The 20832-nt window shown below is 44.8% G+C and overlaps 2 protein-coding genes across 2 annotated transcripts; both read left to right on the top strand.

Annotated features, from left to right (window-relative positions):
• Positions 1–2667: 2667 nt before the first annotated feature.
• Positions 2668–15725, top strand: LOC135558135 (mitochondrial fission factor homolog A-like). The gene is made up of 8 exons (XM_064991873.1): positions 2668–2817; positions 4044–4126; positions 6066–6275; positions 10587–10765; positions 11619–11704; positions 12939–13112; positions 13939–14017; positions 14518–15725. The coding sequence occupies exons 3-8, from the start codon at positions 6071–6073 to the stop codon at positions 14647–14649; spliced, it is 855 nt and encodes a 284-aa protein (XP_064847945.1). The 5' UTR covers positions 2668–2817; positions 4044–4126; positions 6066–6070; the 3' UTR covers positions 14650–15725.
• On the top strand, positions 15192–20480 carry zgc:110269 (probable flap endonuclease 1 homolog). The gene is given in 7 exon segments (XM_064991843.1): positions 15192–15206; positions 15812–15884; positions 17073–17095; positions 17313–17524; positions 19119–19179; positions 19641–19772; positions 20391–20480. Coding segments are annotated over 7 exon segments (606 nt in total).
• The last annotated feature ends 352 nt before the right edge of the window (positions 20481–20832 follow it).

The raw sequence follows: 20832 nt of genomic DNA, 5'->3' as shown, positions 1-20832 counted from the left end.
GTGGTACTCCCCTACCTGGTAGTGTGGACTACTACAGGTTCATGCTGTACTCCCCTACCTGGTAGTGTGGACTACTACAGGTTCATGTGGTACTCCCCTACCTGGTAGTGTGGACTACTACAGGTTCATGGTACTCCCCTACCCGGTAGTGTGGACTACTACAGGTTCATGTGGTACTCCCCTACCTGGTAGTGTGGACTACTACAGGTTCATGTGGTACTCCCCTACCTGGTAGTGTGGACTACTACAGGTTCATGTGGTACTCCCCTACCTGGTAGTGTGGGCTACTACAGGTTCATGTGGTACTCCCCTACCTGGTAGTGTGGACTACTACAGGTTCATGGTACTCCCCTACCTGGTAGTGTGGACTACTACAGGTTCATGCTGTACTCCCCTACCTGGTAGTGTGGACTACTACAGGTTCATGTCGTACTCCCCTACCTGGTAGTGTGGACTACTACAGGTTCATGGTACTCCCCTACCCGGTAGTGTGGACTACTACAGGTTCATGCTGTACTCCCCTACCTGGTAGTGTGGACTACTACAGGTTCATGGTACTCCCCTACCTGGTAGTGTGGACTACTACAGGTTCATGGTACTCCCCTACCCGGTAGTGTGGACTACTACAGGTTCATGCTGTACTCCCCTACCTGGTAGTGTGGACTACTACAGGTTAATGTGGTACTCCCCTACCCGGTAGTGTGGACTACTACAGGTTCATGCTGTACTCCCCTACCTGGTAGTGTGGACTACTACAGGTTCATGTGGTACTCCCCTACCTGGTAGTGTGGACTACTACAGGTTCATGCTGTACTCCCCTACCTGGTAGTGTGGACTACTACAGGTTCATGGTACTCCCCTACCCGGTAGTGTGGACTACTACAGGTTCATGTGGTACTCCCCTACCTGGTAGTGTGGACTACTACAGGTTCATGCTGTACTCCCCTACCTGGTAGTGTGGACTACTACAGGTTCATGGTACTCCCCTACCCGGTAGTGTGGACTACTACAGGTTCATGTGGTACTCCCCTACCTGGTAGTGTGGACTACTACAGGTTCATGCTGTACTCCCCTACCTGGTAGTGTGGACTACTACAGGTTCATGGTGTACTCCCCTACCTGGTAGTGTGGACTACTACAGGTTCATGTGGTACTCCCCTACCTGGTAGTGTGGACTACTACAGGTTCATGGTACTCCCCTACCTGGTAGTGTGGACTACTACAGGTTCATGTGGTACTCCCCTACCTGGTAGTGTGGACTACTACAGGTTCATGGTGTACTCCCCTACCTGGTAGTGTGGACTACTACAGGTTCATGTGGTACTCCCCTACCTGGTAGTGTGGACTACTACAGGTTCATGGTACTCCCCTACCCGGTAGTGTGGACTACTACAGGTTCATGTGGTACTCCCCTACCTGGTAGTGTGGACTACTACAGGTTCATGGTACTCCCCTACCTGGTAGTGTGGACTACTACAGGTTCATGGTACTCCCCTACCAGGTAGTGTGGACTACTACAGGTTCATGGTACTCCCCTACCTGGTAGTGTGGACTACTACAGGTTCATGGTACTCCCCTACCTGGTAGTGTGGACTACTACAGGTTCATGTGGTACTCCCCTACCTGGTAGTGTGGACTACTACAGGTTCATGTGGTACTCCCCTACCTGGTAGTGTGGACTACTACAGGTTCATGGTACTCCCCTACCTGGTAGTGTGGACTACTACAGGTTCATGCTGTACTCCCCTACCTGGTAGTGTGGACTACTACAGGTTCATGGTACTCCCCTACCTGGTAGTGTGGACTACTTCAGGTTCATGGTACTCCCCTACCTGGTAGTGTGGACTACTACAGGTTCATGGTACTCCCCTACCTGGTAGTGTGGACTACTACAGGTTCATGCTGTACTCCCCTACCTGGTAGTGTGGACTACTACAGGTTCATGTGGTACTCCCCTACCTGGTAGTGTGGACTACTACAGGTTCATGGTACTCCCCTACCTGGTAGTGTGGACTACTACAGGTTCATGCTGTACTCCCCTACCTGGTAGTGTGGACTACTACAGGTTCATGGTACTCCCCTACCTGGTAGTGTGGACTACTACAGGTTCATGTGGTACTCCCCTACCTGGTAGTGTGGACTACTACAGGTTCATGGTACTCCCCTACCTGGTAGTGTGGACTACTACAGGTTCATGCTGTACTCCCCTACCTGGTAGTGTGGACTACTACAGGTTCATGCTGTACTCCCCTACCTGGTAGTGTGGACTACTACAGGTTCATGTGGTACTCCCCTTCCTGGTAGTGTGGACTACTACAGGTTCATGCTGTACTCCCCTACCTGGTAGTGTGGACTACTACAGGTTCATGTGGTACTCCCCTACCTGGTAGTGTGGACTACTACAGGTTCATGTGGTACTCCCCTTCCTGGTAGTGTGGACTACTACAGGTTCATGGTACTCCCCTACCTGGTAGTGTGGACTACTACAGGTTCATGTGGTACTCCCCTACCTGGTAGTGTGGACTACTACAGGTTCATGTGGTACTCCCCTTCCTGGTAGTGTGGACTACTACAGGTTCATGGTACTCCCCTACCTGGTAGTGTGGACTACTACAGGTTCATGTGGTACTCCCCTACCCGGTAGTGTGGACTACTACAGGTTCATGCTGTACTCCCCTACCCGGTAGTGTGGACTACTACAGGTTAATGCGGTTGGTTGATGATAAGCAGCACAAGGAGAACATAAAACACACTGTAATTAAAATGTTATCATTTAGCTTATGAAATCTGCAGTGTCGACGAAGAAAAATATAACGGGTAAGTGTCTGAATATTTCGCCTTCACCGTCGTGAGAAAATGTATGTCGCTAACTTCCAAGCCAGTTAACGTTAGCTAGCTATAGTTACTTGCAAAAATAATTCTTTTTTTTCATGCACGCCTTTGTTAACGTTTACCGTTAGAAACAAAAAAACAACAACAACATTTCGTCTGGCTTGTCTTACAATTATTCAGTCGAGGACTGAATGCCCTGTTAGCTATATTGTTTCGACGCTTTGCTAACGTTACCTGGTTAGACTTTCAAATAGCTAGCTAGCCTGATATGGGGGTAGACTGAACATTTTAACTAATTAGTATTATCTTCACACTAGTTGTCATTGTTTGATACGAGTCTCAAATATCACAGCCACACGGTGTTTCCAGCGTCATTGCTCACTGTCTGTAATGGTCAAGTAATCCACTGTCTGAGCCACGCAGTTGAGCCAATGACATTGCTACTTGGGATCCTTGGGACGTCCATGTCCTAAACCCTAACATTAACCCTTACCTAACCATTTGCAATATCAACTTCGTTTAGGGGAGTTGTCCCTAGGATTCTGAATAGCACGTTAAAACAATTACTGCGAGCTAATTTCAGTCCATGTTTGTTTAGGATTTAAGCATGAGGTATCTGGCTATTATTTACCATAAGTAGGAAAACAAAGAACAGTTAGGCCACTCGGGGCTATGGCACTGCATCTCAGTGCTAGAGGCGTCACTGCAGACACTGGTTCGATTCCGGGCTGTGTCACAACCAGCCGTGATCAGGAGTCCCATAGGGCGGCACACAAATAGCCCAGCGTAGTCCGGGTTAGGGACAGGCCGGGGTGGGCCGTCATTATAAATACGAATTTGTTCTTAACTGACTTGCCTAGTTAAAAAAGGTTTAAAAAATAGAAATACATAATTAAAATGGTAGCCTACGTGTTCATTTTGCATGAAGTCATTATGACATGATTAGGAGTTGGTAACAAGAATGTCAATTATTTATAGAATGCAATAAAACCTAGTGAGAAATGGCATCTGGCATGTGTGCATATCTTTGTTTTGGTCGCACTGTGTGATGGCTGTCATCTACATGTGGCCGCGGGGGTATCACAGAAGCAACTAGTTCCTGTAAAGATGCTGGGAAATGCTAGATGTGCAGGCAGCTAAAATGACAAGGAACCCCCTCATGCGGTACAAAACATGGATTTAACATCTTTCTGATTTTTTTTTTTTTGTAGAACCACCTGCAACTGGATAAGGACATTTTATGAGATACACTTTTCTTCCAAATCGAAAACAAAGAAAGTATCGCCAAGACCAGGTCAGTTGAAAAATGTGGCAGAGTTTTCCATTAACTAAGCCATAACACCAGATATGGAGCCCTCACATATTGCTTTACAATTCCATAGCCACACTACACAAAAATATAAACACAACATGCAACAATTTCAAAGATTTTACTGAGTTACAGTTCATATAAGTCAATGGAAATAAATCCATTAGGCCCTAATCTATGGATTTCACATGACTGGGAATACAGATATGCATCTGTTGGTCACAGATACCTTTAAAAAAAAACAGTCATTTGACTCATGCAACGTGACATCTCCTTCGCATAGAGTTGATCAGGCTGTTGATTGTGGCCTGTGGAATGTTGTCCCACTCCTCTTCAATGGCTGTGCGAAGTTGCTGGATATTGGCGGGAACTGGTACACTGTGTTGTACACATCGATCCAGAGCATCTCAAACATGCTCAATGTGTGACATGTCAGGTGAGTATGCAGGCCATGGAAGAACTGGGACATTTTCAACTTCCAGGAATGGTGTTCAGATCCTTGTGACATGGGGCTGTGCATTATCATGCTGAAACATGGTGATGGCGGCAGATGAAAGGCACGACAATGGGCTTCAGGATCTCGTCACGGTATCTCTGTGCATTCAAATTGCCATTGATAAAATGCAATTGTTCTCGTTGTCCGTAGTTTACGCCTGCTCATACCACAACCCCACCACCACCATCAGACTCTCGGTTCACAACGTTGGCGTCAGTAAACCGCTCACCCACACGACGCCATACACGCTGTCTGCCAGCTGCCTGATACATTTAAAACTGGGATTCATCCGTGAAGAGCAGACTTCCCCAGTGTGCTAGTGGCCATCGAAGGTGAGCATTTGCCCACTGAAGTCAGTTATGACGCCGAACTGCAGTCAGGTCAAGACCCTGCTGTGGACGAAGAGCACACAGATAAATAAATGTTTAATAAAATAAAACATTTAAAAAAAAAATGAGCTTCCCTGAGACAGTTTGTGCAGAAATTATTCAGACAGTTTCATCAGCTGTCAGGGTGGCTGGTCTCAGACGATCCCGCAGGTGAAGAAGCCTGATGTGGAGGTCCTGGGCTGGCGGGGTTACACGTGGTCTGCGGTTGTGAAGCCGGTGGACATACTGCCAAATTCTCTTAAACAACATTGGAGGCGGCTTATGGTAGAGAAATTAACAATACATTTTCTGGCAGCAGCTCTAGTGGACATTCCTGCAGTCAGCATGCCAATTGTTAGCTCACTCAAAAACAGAGACATCTGTGGAATTGTGTTGTGTGACAAAACTGCACATTTTAGAGTGGCCTTTTATTGTCCTCAGCACAAATTGTACCTGTGTAATAACCTTCTTGATATGCCACACCTGTCAGGTGGATCAATTTTCTTGGCAAAGGCGAAATGTTCACTAACAGGGATGTGAACACGTGTGTGCACAAAATCTGAGATAAATAAGCATTTTGTGCATTTGGAAAAATGTCTGGTATTTTTTGTTTTAGTTCATGAAACATGGAACCAACCCTTTACATGTATATTTTTGTTCAGTATAAATAAAACCATGCTTGTTTTGGATTAAGCAGAGGTATCAGGCTATTAATAACCATAAGTACAAAAAACATTACTATGTTAGTTAGCCCACATAAATGGTAGCCTACATGATCATTTAACTTAGAAATGCAGTCATCATTATTTGATTATGAGTTGGTATCAAACATTTCAGGAATGCACAAGAATGTCAATAATTTGTAGAATGCAATAAAACCATGAAATCATTATGCTATATCAAATGCCCTGTTATCAACACAGTTGGTTAAATTGCATATAAATGGAAAATTGCATTCCTTTTTTTAGGGCAAAATACATGCACCTAATGTTGACATATGAGCGATTTTTTTTTTAAATGTTTGATTATTGAGGCTTTTGTTGTTTGTTGTTGTTACAAGGCTGGATGAGTGTGGCAACCTTCCCCTCTTCCTCTTCGGAAGAGGCAGAGAGGAATCGGATCCACTATGAGCTGCAGTACACCGAGGGTATCAGCCAACGCATGCGCATCCCTGACACACTCAAAGTGGTCCCCGAAAACCAACATGGGCTGCTGTCTCAGCCCCTGGCCCCCCACATGATGCATGTACCAGAGAGGATCGTGATAGCAGGTGAGCAGTGTGTGGTCTACGTCAGTCCCCCTGCCCCCTCCCCCCCCAAAAGTTATATTTTGATTAATTTACACTACCGGTCAAAAGTTTTAGAACACCTACTGATTTCAAGGGGTTTTCTTTATTTGTACTATTTTCTACATTGTAGAATAATAGTCAAGACATCAACATTATGTAATAACACAGATCAAATCAAATGTATTTATATAGCCCTTCGTACATCAGCTGATATCTCAAAGTGCTGTACAGAAACCCAGCCTAAAACCCCAAACAGCAAGCAATGCAGGTGTAGAAGCACGGTGGCTAGGAAAAACTCCCTAGAAAGGCCAAATCCTAGGAAGAAACCTAGAGAGGAACCAGGCTATGTGGGGTGGCCAGTCCTCTTCTGGCTGTGCCAGGTGGAGATTATAACATATGGAATCATGTAGTAACCAAAAAAGTGTTAAACAAATCAAAATTATGCACCTGTACTGACCTCGCCTTCTGGATGATAGCCGGGTGAATAGGCAGTGGCTCGGGTGGTTGTTGTCCTTGATGATCTTTTTGGCCTTCCTGTGACATCGGGTGGTGTAGGAGTCCTGGAGGGCAGGTAGTTTGCCCCTTGTGATGCGTTGTGCAGACCTCACTACCCTCTGGAGAGCCTTACGATTGTGGGCGGAGTAGTTGCCGTACCAGGCGGTGATACAGCCCGACAGGATGCTCTCAATTGTGCATCTGTAAAAGTTTGAGTGTTTTCTGTGACAAGCCAAATTTCTTCAGCCTCCTGAGGTTGAAGAGGCGCTGTTGTGCCTTCTTCACCACGCTGTCTGTGAGGGTGGAACATTTCAGTATGTCCGTGATGTGTACGCCGAGGAACTTAAAACTTTCCACCTTCTCCACTACTGTCCCGTCGATGTGGATAGGTGGGTGCTCCCTCTGCTGTTTCCTGAAGTCCACGATCATCTCCTTTGTTTTGTTGAGTGTGAGGTTATTTGCCTGACACCACACTCCGAGGGCCCTCACCTCCTCCCTGTAGGGCGTCTCGTCGTTGTTGGTAATCAAGCCTACCACTGTAGTTTCATCTGCAAACTTGATGATTGAGTTGGAGGCGTGCATGGCCACGCAGTCATGGGTGAACAGGGAATACAGTAGAGGGCTCAGAACGCACCCTTGTGGGGCCCCAGTGTTGAGGATCAGCGGGGTGGAGATGTTGTTTCCTACTTGAGTGGCTGCTGCCAACATTCAGACTCAAATCTCTAGTCACTTTAATAATTCAAAATTGGATGTAATAACTATCACCTGTCACTTTAAACAATACCACTTTATATAATATTTACATACCCTACACGACTCATCTCATATGTATATACTGTACTCTATACCATCTACTGCATCTTGCCTATGCCGCACGGCCATCGCTCATCCATATATTTATATGAACATATACTTATTCATTCCTTTACAATTGTGTGCAAAAGGTAGTTGTGAAATTGTTAGATTACTTGTTGGATATTACTGTATGGTTGGAACTAAAAGCACAAGCATTTCGCTACACTCGCATTAACATCTGCTAACCATGTGTATGTGACCAATACGATTTGATTTGAAACTGACTCTCATGAGGACCGCTACAGGAATGAAAGACCCAGAGTTACCTCTGCTGCAGAGGATAAGTTCAATAGAGTTACCAGCCTCAGAAATTGCAGCCCAAATAATTGCTTCAGAGTAGAAGTAAGACATCTCAATTTCAGCTGTTCAGTTGCTGTGTGAATCAGGCCTCCATGATGGAATTGCTGCAAAGAACCACTACTAAAGGACGCCAATAAGAAGAAGAGACTTGCTTGGTCCAAGAAACACGAGCAATGGATATTAAACTGGTGGAAATTTGTCCTTTAGTCTGGAGTCCAAATTGGAGATGTTTGGTTCCAACCGCCATGTCTTTGTGAGACTATCTCTGCATGTGTATTTTCCACTGTGAATCATGGAGGAGGAGGTGTGATGGTGTGGGGCTGCTTTGCTGGTGACACCGTCTGTGATTTATTCAGAATTAAAGGCACACTTAACCAGCATGGCTACGACATCATTCTGCAGCGATACGCCATCCCATCTGGTTTGTGCTTAGTGGGATTATCATTTGTTTTTCAACAGGACAATAGCCCAACACACCTCCAGGCTGTGTAAGGGCTATTTTACCAAGAAGGAGAGTGATGGAGTGCTGCATCAGATGATCTGGCCTCCGCAATCAACCGACCTCAACCCAGTTGTGATAGTTTGGGAATCAAATCAAAGTTTATTTGTCACGTGCGCCAAATGTTATTATTTTTACCTTTATTTATCTACAGTTGGCAAGTCCGTTAAGAACAAATTCTTATTTTCAATTACTGCCGAGGAACCGTGGGTTAACTGCCTTGTTCATTGGCTGAACGACAGATTTTTACCTTGTCAGCTCAGGGATTCGATCTTGCAACTTTCCGGCTACTAGTCCAATGCTCTAACCACTATGCTACCTGCTGCCCCACTGAATACAGCAGCTGTAGACCACTGTAGACTTTACAGCGAAATGCTTACTTGCAGACCCTAACCAACATTGCTTAAAAAAATTAAGTAAAAAAATTGGTATTATGTGTAAAGAAATAAAAACAACAGGAAAAAGACAGTGAAAAATAACAGTTGCGAGGCTATATGGTTAAATAAAGGTGAAATAAAATATACAGTTTTGAGGCTAAAAACAGGCACCGGTTAGTCGGGCTAATTGATGTAGTATGTACATGTAGGTATGGTTAAAGTGACTATGCATATATGATAAACAGAGAGTAGCAGCAGCGTAAAAGAGGGTTGGGGGGGGAGGGGACAATGCAAATAGTCCGGGTAGCCATTTGATTACTTGTTCAGGAGTCTTATGGCTTGGGGGTAGAAGCAGTTTAGAAGCCTTTTGGTCTTAGACTTGGTGCTCTGGTACCATGCGGTAGTAGAGAGAACATTCTGTGACTTGGGTGGCTGGGGTCTTAGAATTTTTAGGGCCTTCATCTGACACCACCTGGTGTAGAGGTCCTGGATGGCAGGCAGCTTAGCCCCAGGGATGTACTGGGCCGTACGCACTACCCTCAGTAGTGCCTTGCGATCGGAGGAGGAGCAGTTGCCGTACCAGGTAGCGATGCAACCCGTCAGGATGCTCCGATGTTGCAGCTGTAGAACCTTTTGAGGATCTGAGGACCCATGCCAAATCTTTTCAGACTCCTGAGGGGGAATAGGTTTTGTCGTGCTCTCTTCACGACTGTCTTGGTGTGCTTGGACCATGTTAGTTTGTTGGTGATTTGGACACCAAGGAACTTGAAGCTCTCAACCTGCTCCACTGCAGCCCCGTTGATGAGAATGGGGGCCTGCTTGGTCCTCCTTTTCCTGTAGTCCACAATCATCTCCTTTGTCTTGATCACGTTGAGGGAGAGGTTGTTGTCCTTGCACCACACGGCCAGGCCTCTGACCTCCTCCCTATATGCTGTCTCGTCATTGTTGTTGGGGATCAGGCCTTCCACTGTTGTCATTGGCAAACTTAATGATGGTGTTGGAGTCGTGCCTGGCCGTGCAGTCATGAGTGAACAGGGACTACAGGAGGGGACTGAGCACAACCCCTGAGGCCCGTCAGGAAGTACAGGATCCAGTTGCAGAGGGAGGTGTTTAGTCACAGGATCTTTAGCTTATAGATGAGCTTTGAGGGTACTATGGTGTTGAACGCTAAGCTGTAGTCATTGAATAGCATTCTCACATAGGTGTTCCTTTTGTCCAGGTAGGAAAGCGCAGTGTGGAGTGCAATAGAGATGGCATCATCTGTGGATCTGTTTGGGCAGTATGCAAATTGGTGTGGGTCTCTGGGATAATGGTGTTAATGTGAGCCATTACCAGCCTTTCAAAGAACTTCATGGCTACAGACTTGAGTGCTACGGGTCCGTAGACATTTAGGCAGGTTGCCTTAGTGTTCTTGGGCACAGGGACTATGGTGGTCTGCTTAAAACATGGAGAGAGCCATCTGGTTGTCTGTGCGGAAACCTGGACAGAGCCATCTGGTTGTCTGTGCGGAAACCTGGACAGAGCCATCTGGTTGTCTGTGGGGAAATCTGGACAGAGCCATCTGGTTGTCTGTGGGGAAACCTGGACAGAGCCATCTGGTTGACTGTGGGGAAACCTGGACAGAGCCATCTGGTTGTCTGTAGGTCAGTCCAAATGCCTGTTGAGTCACTGAACTGACAAATCCAGCTAGTCCTCCCCTGTTTCAGTCTGTTTTCTTCCGTTTGATGACTAATGAACATGACACTGTCCTCCTTCCGCCATCTCCAGGGGACGATGGGGACTCCCGTTACTCCCGGCCCAGAGACCTAGACCTGATCCAGTCCATTCCTCCTGTGGATTTACTGGACATGAAGGCGCCGCCACGCGTCCTCACCCTCAACGAACATTCCCTGGACTCCCTGGAGACGGACCAGGCTCCCACACCACAGGCCCACGCCAACCAAGGGGTGAGTTTGTGTCAACAGTGTGACTTCATTAGAACTACACAGAGCCACAAATGGTTCTAAATGTTCTACAAAAAAAAAATGCTTTTCTATTTGGAGCATTCTATTTGGAGCATTCTATTTGGAGCATTCTATTTGGAGCATTCTATTTGGAGCATTCTATTTGGAGCATTCTATTTGGAGCATTCTATTTGGAGCATGCCACCCTGGGTCCTGTTTTTCATTGTTAGTCATGCTACGATGCTAACACTAATCAGCGGGTAAGTAGACCAACCCAGGCTTCCCGAGTGGCGTAGTGGTCTAAGGCACTAGTGGTCTAAGGCAGTGCTAGCTGTGCCACTAGAGATTCTGAGTTCGAGTCTCTGTTACAGCCGGCCATGACCCATGGGGCGGCGCACAATTGGTCCAGCGTTGTCCGGGTTAGGGGAGGGATTGGCCGGCAGGGATGTCCTTGTCCCATCGCGCACTAGAGACTCTTGTGGCAGGCCGGGCGCAGTGCACACTGACACAGTCGCCAGGTGCACGGTGTTTCCTCCGACACATTGGTGCGGCTGGCTTCCGAGTTAAGTGGGCATTGTGTCAAGAAGCAGTGCGGCTTGGTTGGGTTGTGTTGCAGCGATGAGACAAGACTGTAACTACCAATTGGACCAAAGAAAAAGTGGTAATAAAAAGTAGACCAACACATACTGCATGTTTGGTACCTTACTCTAAGGACACCCCCCCCCCATCAGTTACTTCCTAGTTATCCGTTACTACATTTCTAATTAGGCAGAAATAGTCCTATCACTTTCAAATGTAAGGCCACAATGAAAATATAGCGATCCCATCATACATCCCTGATGTGCCCCATACACAGGTCCACTCTCGGTTGCTGAGGGAGCGCACAGTGAGCGATAACACCAGCATCCGCCAGAGCGGCCCGGCCAACAGAACCCACGTAAGGTAAGCACCAGTCCAGGTGTGAGGGAAGCATTGGAAGACTCATCGCTTTCTTTCTCGTAGTTATGAAATGCCTCATTTCAGCACCCAGAACCAGATCTTGCCAGCTACTTAATTTGGTTCTTGGGGCAAAAAGGCTTTCAAATCTTAACTAACAAGTCCACGCACCCCCACTGTCAAAAGACCCTTCCTAGCCCCATCCTTTCTGGAAAGTCCCCATTTTTACAATATTTGTATATGCTGCATGCTAACACCATGGAGGTATATGACAATTATTTTCAATGTGACTGTTTTGCAGATAACCAGTGTTTATTAGATAATTTTCCGGTTAGATTCCCTGTTCCCACTTTTAGCACCACTTCGGCGAGATCATGATTCGTAAAAAACAACCGATGGAGAGGATCGCTGGTACGAATCCCCTCACCGACTTGGTGAAAAATCTGCCGATGTGCCCTTGAGCAAGGCACTTAACCCTAATTGCTCCTGTAAGTCGCTCTGGATAAGAGCGTCTGCTAAATGACTCAAATGTAGAGTTGAGTTCATCTGACTCTGGGGCTTTATCACCAAAAGTTTCCCCTTTAACGTTTAAATGTCATCTGTCATAGGAAGAATCTAATGAGGATGAAAAGTTCAAATGTTACGTCTTTCCTCGGAGACTGTGGGATTTGATAGGTAATGTGCAACATTTCTTCCAGCTGGTTTTGGACTCATCCTAATTTTGCAGGGATGCACCTAGTATCTTTTGAGTTCCAGAAAGGGGAGAGGATATTTGGCCCACAGACTTGCACAAGACTGTGGTGCTACCAAAGAGGATCTGCTCTAACCTCCCCCCCTCCCCGAACCAAATCAAGCAGTTGGCTGGAGCCCAGATTTGGTTCTGCGTTGCCGAGATTAGTCGCGAGAGACTATAAAATGCCTCTCTCTCTGCATCTCTCTCGATTCCTTGACATAGTGGTTAGAGCGTTGGACTAGTAACCGAAAGGTTGCAAGATCGAATCTCTGAGCTGACAAGGTAAAAATCTGTCGTTCTGCCCCTGAACAAGGCAGTTAACCCACTGTTCCTAGGCTGTCGTTGAAAATACGAATTTGTTCTTTAACTGACTTGCCTAGTTAAATAAAGGTAAAATAAAAAAAACATGTCTTTGCCTCTTCCTCTGTCTATCTCTACCTTCTTTCAATTCTCCATCCCTCCCTTATCTCCATCTCTCTTACTTTTTTTCCCCCTTCTCTCTCTCAGTGTAACCCTGTCCCCCGTCGCCCCCCCTCTCCGTGCCTGTCCTCCACTGTGTACCCCTGAGGACGTGGTGAACCTACAGTACAGTGCTGGAGGGTTGTTGTCCTATATCCAATGCACCACGCGCCGGGCCTACCATCAGGTCCTGGAGGTCCTGGAGGTCGACATCCACCGCAGGTGACCCCCTTGATCTCCTCAGCCACACACAATATTGCATCCTGAAATAAATAAAAATTCACCCTTTTTCCTACGTGCGTACACTTGCACGCTCCCGGTCATGGATTTAAAAGCATAAGGCTGCTGTGAACATCGACTGCAAGGAGTTTCCACCCTTGTTAATAACATCTTAGTATTTTATTTGAATCTGGTGCTCTGCATTTTCCCTGGCAATTGGCCATTTGAGACATTTGCGTCCCGCCTATCCCTAAGAGGTTTTTAAAGCATAAGACTGCTGTGAACATCGACTGCAAGGAGTTTCCACCCTTGTTAACAACATCTATGTGAGGAAGTGTGCTAGTAAGTGCATACTTCAGGAGTAGTCAGTGTGTGCCTCATGCTTACTCTAAGCTAGGATGAGATAAAGATCTATTATCTGTAAGTAGGCTGTAGTGCGTAGCTACTGTCAACAGTTTGCGTGTGTGTGTGTTTTTAATGGAATAGCATTAGACTGCATAGAGTTGGCTCATGATCGCCTCTGTTAGCTCAAATACAACTGTATTGGCACAAAGCCTGTACTTACCCTGTCAATAATGAAGCTGAGCTCGGAGTGGCGATGGCGTGTTTAGCGCCACTAAAACAGTGTTTTTTTTAAGTTGAAAGACCATTCAAATGTTCTGAGTCGAGTATTTACACGGTTACTAACCAAGGAAAATCCAGTCCATCAGTAGGGGAAACACATTTTTACTGCAGCCAGTAACCATTCAACTGTAACTTTTCCACACATGTTAAATACATTTATGTTCCCGTCATATTATAAATATTTTCTGCTTTTTGTTTCCTGTAGGGCGGGTCACTTGACCCTCGACATGGACATGCCCCCTGACGATTCATGCTTAGTGGACGCCTCGTCACTACGGCGACAGGTAGTCAAAGCGTTGTACCCTGTGTTGCCCTCCTATCCAATTATATTTATTAAATGATTGATTACCTTCCAATTTATATATTGAGCAAATGAATGACTGTAGCTAACACGTAATGGGTATCAGAGGAGGCTGGTGAGGGGAGGATAGCTCATAATAGTGAATGGAAAGTTATCAAACACATTCCATTAATTTCCTTCGACATTATTATGAGCCCGTCCTCCCTTTTTTAAAGTGCCACCAGCCACCACTGATATGTATGTAATGTATAAATTTAGTCAATTCCATTTCAGTTCAGGAAATGACATTTTGGGGATGTCCTGAATTCATGTAGAATTGACACTCTCCCAATGAAAAAAGATTAAAGTGGTCTCTATAAGGAGTTTTCAAATCCACCAAACTGAATTGCATTTCATTCACTTAAATGGACTGAATCAACTGTTCTGATGAAGCGTCAATTTAAAAAAAAATACTGATTCACTACAAAAAAAAATCTTATTCAGATTGTGAAGCTGAACCGACGTCTCCAGCTACTGGAGGAGGAGAACAAGGAGCGCTCCAAGCGAGAGGTGATTCTCTACTCCGCCACCGTGGCGTTCTGGCTCATCAATACCTGGATCTGGTTCCGGCGTTAGAACCGCACGGAACCCAATGACCAGGTCCTACACTGTCATTTTAACCAGAAATATCTCAATTCTATCTACAGATTGTAACACTAGATACTGTGATTTAATCAAAACAATGTTTTTATGTAATATACTGGGAGTTAACGGTTAGGTACTGTTTTGGTGTAGCACAGAACATTTCAGACCAACCTTAGTTTGGCGATACCGTCCTCATTCTCTATTTTGTAGGAACATGAGTCTCATAAAATGTCCTTGTCCAGGGTGCAAGGGGGATCCATGACGTTTTGTTTTAAATGCTCTGTTATTAAAATAAATAATTTTAATGATCCGTGAAGTAATCCAACAATGTGTACACCGCCATCTTGTATATTTCAAGTCTTCTCTCATTGATCGAGACGGGTGTCTGTCATCACTTTGGGGTGGACCCACCTGTCTGGAGCAAAACTCAATTGTGGAAGGGGAGGGTGATGGTATCTATGACAACTCCGACTGCCTAATCTGTTGGTTAAAAATATGTCTTGGCTGTCCCCTGAATCAGTGAGGCTGATGAAATGACGAGGACACAGGCAAAGGAAACAAGTGTTGAGATTTACCCAAATGTAAGCGTTTAGTTGCACGTCCTGTGTGAAGGGATTCATACCATTGCTCCATTTTATGGTGTGGGTTGAATATTTATTTCTCTTCTACCTCGATGTTGACAAGAAGCAGATGTCTAAATGTCTATTCATTCTCATCCAATGAAGTCTTTAGCACTGTATGATGTAATGTGGGAAAAATAGTTTGAACTCATATTTTATAGGATTAAATATGTATCTTGTGGAATATATGAGCTAAGAAACATTGCAACAAATGTGAGTATGTTCTGTATTAATCAGGCACTGTTTTTGCTGCACAAAACTGGCATCTTTTGTTGAAAAATATTTTCTTTTATTTTCTTTAGTTGAACATTTATTTATGTATTTTTATGTATGTATTTATTTTCTTTAGTTTAACATGTATTTGTGCATTTATTTATCTATTTTCTTGTAATATCAATGGATTGTATAAATATTTTACTGTAATAAATGATGTGTGGTTGAAAAGGATGATCTGTTGTTCTCTGCCCCCTATTGGTAGATTAGTATAAAAAAGAATATTTAAAAAAAGATTTCACACACAACTGTGTATCAAGTTGTTAGCTTTATATTTGTTGCGTAGCAACGCACCTGGTGCCATTGCTTACAAAGAGATCTGCGATTACACGGGTAAGTGTGCATGCTTATAACGGTTAGCCGAGAGTTTATCTAGCTAGCATGCAGTTCGCTCCTACTAGAATTTCCCCCTTTCATCTGTACTAGTATCAACTTTGACCTCCTCCATATGTGATTCATCTCATCCTAACATGTGTAATGTTATGGAGCATCCTTGCGCCTGGCCCAATAGTTGACGAGTCTTCTCCCCAACATTGAAGCTGCCAGACAAGGCATTATTCAAAAGTAGCAAACTTGCTTGCTGGCCAAGTGTTAGCCAATAGATGTCCCATATCTATTGGCATGGGACACACATGGGCCTAGTTGGATGTATGATCTGCAGGTTTGCTGCTCATTGAGTTGACTGTATTAGTCAAATGTGTCCTTCCAATACTCTACTCAGCAAATTGGATGCAGTCTATCACAGTGCCACGTTTTGTTACCGAAGCGCCTTATACCAGCCACCACTGCGACCAGTATGCTCTAGTCTGCTGGCCCTTGCTACATATTCGGCGCCAGACCCACTGGCTCCAGGTCTTCTATAAGTCTATGCTAGGTAAAGCTCCGCCTTATCTCAGCTCACTGGTCATGATAACAACGCCCACCCGTAGCACGCTCCCCAGCAGGTATATCTCACTGGTCATCCCCAAAGCCAACACCTCCTTTGGCCGCCTTTCCTTCCAGTTCTCTGCTGCCAGTGACTGGAAAGAATTTCAAAAATCGCTGAAGCTGGAGACTTATATTTCCCTCTATTTTTAAACATCAGCTATCTGAGCAGCTAACCGATCGCTGCAGCTGTACACAGTCCATCTGTAAATAGCCCACCCAATCTACCTACCTCATCCCCATATTGTTTTTATTTACTTTTCTGCTTTTTTGCATACCAGTATCCCTACTTACACACCTTCATCTGCTCATCTATCACTCCAGTGTTAATCTGCTAAATTGTAATTACTTTGCTACTGTGGCCTATTTATTGCCTTACCTCCTCATGCCATTTGCACACACTGTATATATACTTTTTTTTCCTATTGTGTTATTGACTGTACGCTTGTTTATTCCATGTGTAACTGTGTTGTTGTTTCTGTCGCACTGTTTTGCTTTATCTTGGCCAGGTCGCAGTTGTAAATGACAACTTGTTCTCAACTAGCTTACCTGGTTAAATAAAGGTGAAATAAAAAAAAATGTTTGTTTCAATTTTAGGAAAGGTCCTTTCGTTGGACACCTGAACCAGTTCCTCACTGCAGTACACAATCTTCATCTTCAGTACCCTAGGTGTGCTGTAATCTCTTACTTCTTGAGCAGCTTACCCAAACCATTGGCATAGTTGATAAAATTAAAACATGTCAGTGTGCAGATGAAGACTGTAGCCCAGATGAAGAGGGAGTCACTTTAGACCATTGGGATGTGTTTCTATTCTGTGTCAACTAACTCTGAATTAAGGGGCCCTGTTTCCAACCCATGTTCCCATCTTCTCGTCCTCGTCACGTGACAGGCATGTTCTTTTGAACGCTAACCATCTTGGGGCATGACATCAAGCCAGTGTTTGTGTTGGATGGGAAGCCTCCAGAGGAGAAAAGGGCTGTGTTTAGTGGCACTCTTAGAATTACAGCCGAAACCATAGCTACCTACCTCACAAAATGGCACCCTCACAAGTAGTGCAGTACAGTATTTATGGTATAATTTCCTGACACATCCCGTAAAATCCCTGTTTCGTTCCAGCTGGAGAAGAGTGCACAGGCTGCAGGCTAGAGCTCCTCCAGTCGTTCAGGAACACTTAAGAGAACATTTGGAATTCAATCACTGCGCATATCAGGGGTCTATTTACTAGGAACCAAACGGAAGCCAACAGAATGGAATGGGGCTCGACATACCTGCATTTGTCCAATAGAAACTCGTTTTCATTGCAAAATGTTTTCTGTTTAGAGTGAACGGTTGCCGTTTAATTTTTTTTTTTTTGTGAACAATTGTTTTTATTGGATCACATCAAGGCAATACAATTGATAAATAACAATACCTGTAACGGGTTTCTTCCATCTCCTCCTCTGACGAAGAGGTGGAACAAGGATCAGACCAAAATGCAGCGTGGTTCGTTAGATACATCTTTAATGAAGAAGAAAACACGAACAATACAAAACTACAAACGTCGAAAACCGAAACAGCCCTGACTGGTGCAACAAACACAGAGACAGGAACAATCACCCACAAACACACAGTGAAACCCAGGCTACCTAAATATGGTTCCCAATCAGAGACAACAATAATCACCTGACTCTGAATGAGAACCGCCTCAGGCAGCCATAGACTAATCTATACACCCCACACAACCCCAAGACGAAACACACTACAAATAAACCCATGTCACACCCTGGCCTGACCCAATACATGAAGATAACATAATAAATATAGACCAGGGCGTGACAATACCCTACTTAACAACCCCTTCCATACCAAACATACCCCTGGCGGCCCCACTAAATCCCCAACCTCGCACAACACATAATATAAAAAACAAAAACATACAGAAAAAAAACATAACAATAAAATATATATCACAACCAAGAATATTTTGCAACTGCTTGCAACTATATGCTTCATTCTTGGTTTAAATGAATACACCCATGTTTTCCGTCTTCCTGTATTGGACTTTTGACCTGTCTCTCTGTGCTTCTGTAGTGTGTCCTCAGATATGTGAGCTCCTGAAGCTTATGGGTGTGTCCATCATCCAGGTCAGTGTGCCAATCCTCTATGTAGCATGCTACCCCTGAACACACCCTGAACACACCCAGTTGACTTGAACACACACTAACCACCACACAAAGACATGACATGTCTCCCTCCCCCTCTCTCACACTCACTCACTCACGCTCTCAATGCTCTTGGGGATGGCGAGGAGCCCCCCTGGTGAAACGGGGAACAGTAGACGTGGTGGCATCAGAAGACATGGACACTGTCCTTTGGTGGCAACGTCCTGGTGAAACGGGGAACAGTAGACGTTGTGGCATCAGAAGACATGGACACTGCCCTTTGGTGGCAACGTCCTAATCCGCCAGCTCATCCTTTGAGTCAATAACCATGTCTATACTGCTGTGGGCTTCTCCAATAGAAAAAGCTTTAGGTTCAAGTGGCTTTCCAAGCACTTTGTGGCAAAGTAATGTTAAGCCTATATAAATTATATTTTAATTGATTGGTTGAGTTATTGAAATGACTGATGGCCACTTTTCTCTGTTGAATGCTTCCTCTCCACAGTGAAGTAATTGAATACTCTCTATCCAAGCTGCTAAACATTCTGAAGATTACACATGAAGAGGTAAGACCACCCAAAGCTTTTGTAATGAATGAGTCAAAGACCTTCATTACATGGTCATAAGCTTCATCACATGGTCAGAGGCCTTCATTACATGGTCAGAGGCCTTCATCACATGGTCAGAGGCCTTCATTACATGGTCAGAGGCCTTCATCACATGGTCATAGGCCTTCATTACATGGTCATAGGCCTTCATTACATGGTCAGAGGCCTTCATTACATGGTCAGAGGCCTTCATCACATGGTCAGAGGCCTTCGTTACATGGTTATAGGCCTTCAGTACATGCTTATAGGCCTTCATCGCATGGTCATAAGCTTCATGTATATATAATCATACTATGTCCTTGTATTGTAAGACATGCAACATCATTATGTACTTGTCTCTCAAGTATGATCTCGCAACTATTGTACTCTGAAAATGCTCCCATACTCCCCTTCTCTTTATCAACCTAAATGTCTGTCAGTTTGTGGACTTGTGTATATTGTTAGGCTGTGACTACTGCGATAAGATTGCAGGCCTTGGCCCCAAGAGAGCGCTGACTCTGATCCAGCAGCACCGGACTATAGAGAACGTAGTGCTGAACATCAACAGAATGGTCCGTTTCCTCCCTGACCACTGCTCATATTACTACAATACAAAATGACTTGGAGATTTGTGCCAATACGTTTGCAGAAGTCGTTAATAAATCTGGATTAAACATACTATTAAACCAAGGAAATACATGTAATTTGTTCCCACTTCACAAGATCAACATCTATTAACTAATAGTTATTTAATTTTTTCACTCCTATTGTCAGAGTCGTGTGTATAGGTGGCAGGGAAGTCAGGCGCAGGAGAATCAAACTGAGTGTAATGGAGTTATTTAATATCAAATAAACAAAACATTCTCCAAACACTAAATTTAACAATAAACAAAGTGGGTACAAGGACCCGTCGCGCACCAATACAAAAACAACACAACACTGAATAACAAACAATCTCTGACAAAGACAAGAGGGGAAAATGGAGGGTTAATTACACAACAGGTAATGAATGGGATTGAAACCAGGTGTGTAGGAAGAAGACAAAACCAATGGAAAATGAAAAATGGATCAATGGTGGCTAGAAGACCGGTGACGTCGACCGCCGAGCACCGCCCGAACAAGGAGAGGCTTCGACTTCGGCAGAAGTTTGTGACACCTATGCTATGTCCCTGTCCATGGTCTGTACCTAGAATAAGACTCTCCAACCCTTCCTCCTCCAGAACCGCCCTGTACCACTGTTCTGGCAGTACCAGGAACACCACCCTGACCGAGCCCCCTGACCTGGATTGAGCCGAATGAGGAGGCCCTGGTCCAGGTTCTGTGCCATGATAAACACGTCAAGTACTGTTCTGGTCCTGTATAACACCCATTTGGAGTTAGACCAGGGGTCAAAATGTATCCAGCGTCTCAGAGTGCTGATCTAGGATCAGGTCCTCCCTGTCCGTGTAATCTTCTTCGTTGTGTTCTAAAAGCTAAAACTGAGACATTTGTTACATGCGACCCCCTTTGGTGTGCACAACTCTAATCATCTGGATCTTGCAGTGCACGTTTTATGTCCATGGTAGTAATGTAAAACCGTATTCTCCCGTATGTATGTGATATGTAGGGAGTACAGGATACTCGGTCGAATGG

The sequence above is a fragment of the Oncorhynchus masou genome, chromosome 17 (genome assembly GCF_036934945.1).
Source record: "Oncorhynchus masou masou isolate Uvic2021 chromosome 17, UVic_Omas_1.1, whole genome shotgun sequence".
NCBI lineage: Eukaryota > Metazoa > Chordata > Actinopteri > Salmoniformes > Salmonidae > Oncorhynchus > Oncorhynchus masou.
The sequence above is the reverse complement of the archived record's forward strand: the minus strand, read 5'-3'. Positions and strand labels throughout refer to the sequence as shown.

Bases quoted from the DNA above. Each gene is read 5' to 3' on its own strand.
- LOC135558135 (XM_064991873.1), top strand. From the start codon at position 6,071: ATGAGTGTGGCAACCTTCCCCTCTTCCTCTTCGGAAGAGGCAGAGAGG. The intron at 6,276-10,586 runs GTGAGCAGTGTG...CGCCATCTCCAG, and splicing joins AGAGAGGATCGTGATAGCAG to GGGACGATGGGGACTCCCGT. The intron at 10,766-11,618 runs GTGAGTTTGTGT...CCCCATACACAG, and splicing joins AGGCCCACGCCAACCAAGGG to GTCCACTCTCGGTTGCTGAG.